Source organism: Callorhinchus milii, unplaced genomic scaffold (genome assembly GCF_018977255.1).
Source record: "Callorhinchus milii isolate IMCB2004 unplaced genomic scaffold, IMCB_Cmil_1.0 Scaffold3, whole genome shotgun sequence".
Lineage (NCBI taxonomy): Eukaryota > Metazoa > Chordata > Chondrichthyes > Chimaeriformes > Callorhinchidae > Callorhinchus > Callorhinchus milii.
Window position 1 is genome coordinate 67,451,238 of NW_024704744.1, and position 1,566 is coordinate 67,452,803.

General features: G+C 53.0%; 1 protein-coding gene across 1 annotated transcript; it reads right to left on the bottom strand.

Moving 5' to 3' along the window:
• Window positions 1-203: 203 nt before the first annotated feature.
• On the bottom strand, window positions 204-1,341 carry LOC103179291 (somatostatin receptor type 1-like). Its single transcript, XM_007894499.2, has one exon. It carries the CDS (start codon window positions 1,319-1,321, stop codon window positions 218-220), a length of 1,104 nt encoding a protein of 367 aa, XP_007892690.2. The 5' UTR covers window positions 1,322-1,341; the 3' UTR covers window positions 204-217.
• Window positions 1,342-1,566: the final 225 nt, after the last annotated feature.

The window sequence follows — 1,566 nt, forward strand, 5'->3', positions numbered from 1 at the left end:
CTGACACCGACAGAGAGAGAGAGAGAGAGGGAGACAGATCAGGAAAGAGAGAGAAAGAAGGGAGCAAATGGACAGCCCGACATTAGATGTGCTCTTTAACAACAACGACAGTCCAGATGCTGTAACTAACACTCGTAAAAGGAGAGGTTGCACATCGACACCCTTTGCTTTACTGTTCTTCATCAAAACAGATGGCAACTGTTCCCCAGAAATACTTTCAAGGGGTATTAGAGCAAGATCTCTGTGCCCTTATTTCTAACGTGGTTGTTCTGGAGGTGCATGTGCCATTCCTGTAAACGGGGTTAGACGCGAGGGTGTTCTTCTGAAACTCCAGTGGATTGCAGACTCTGCTCTTCAGGGCAGTGGCGTAGTAGTCCACCGGCTCCTCTGTGCCATTCTCCAGCCACCGAAAGCACAAAATCCTCTGAAAAGACCTCTTAAAGTTGTCCGAGAGGAAGCCGTACAGGATGGGGTTGGCGCAGCTGTTGGCGTAGCTCAGGATGACGGACAGGTGTGTGACTGTGGTGTCCAAACGCCAGAGGAAGATATTCAGAAGCTGCACCACGTAGAAAGGCATCCAGCAGATGACAAACACGGTCACCACCATCAGCACCATGCGAGTGATCTTCTTCTCGGACTTTCTGCGCTGCTGCCACCCCGCCTTCAGGCCGACCACTCGCATCTTCACGATCATCAGGATGTAGCAGAGGCAGATGGCAAAGATGGGAATGAGAAAACCGAGCAGGAACGTGTAGATGACAAAAGCCACTGACCAGGAGGGCTCGGGCCAGATGAAATTGCACGCCACGCCACCGTCCTTGTTCGGTGCGGTCCCCGCGAATATGATGATGGGCAAAATAACGACCAAGGACAGGATCCACACGCAGATGTTGATGATCTTGGCTATGGTGGGTCTCCTGTACCTCGCCGCCTTGATGGGATGGACCACCGCGATGTACCTGTCCACGCTCAGGACGGTGAGGCAGAACACGCTGGTGAACTGGTTAATGCCGTCCACACTGAGCACCGTGCGGCACATCAAGGAGCCAAAGGGCCAGCGTTGTAAAGCAGTCGAGGCTGACAGGAAAGGCACACTGAGCATAAACAGCTCGTCCGCTATGGCCAAGTTCAGGATATAAATGTTGGTGGCCGTTTTCATCTTGGCGTATCTCAGGATGACAAATATGACCATTGAGTTCCCAATCAATCCTACGAGGCACACGATAGCGTAGATGAACTGGATGACCACCACGCTCGCGTCCATTTCTGCTGTGTAAGTACTAAACGAGTAGTTCGTGGGGAAGTCCGTCATGTAATCCATCTGACCGCTGGATCCGTTCCAAACACCCATCGTCGTGTCCTGGTCAGATGGTGGCTGTGGGCTCGGTGCGGTCATCCTTGCAGGACCTTGTGAGCAGTGAGATGCTGGTGCTTGGCTCGGGCTGGAGAAGACTTGCTGTGTGTGCCCAGCATTGCCCTCCTAGCGAGTCAGCATTGTGATCAGCTGTGAGAGAGCCTGAGACAGACAGACAGACAGACAGACTGACTGACTGGGCGTCAGTGCGG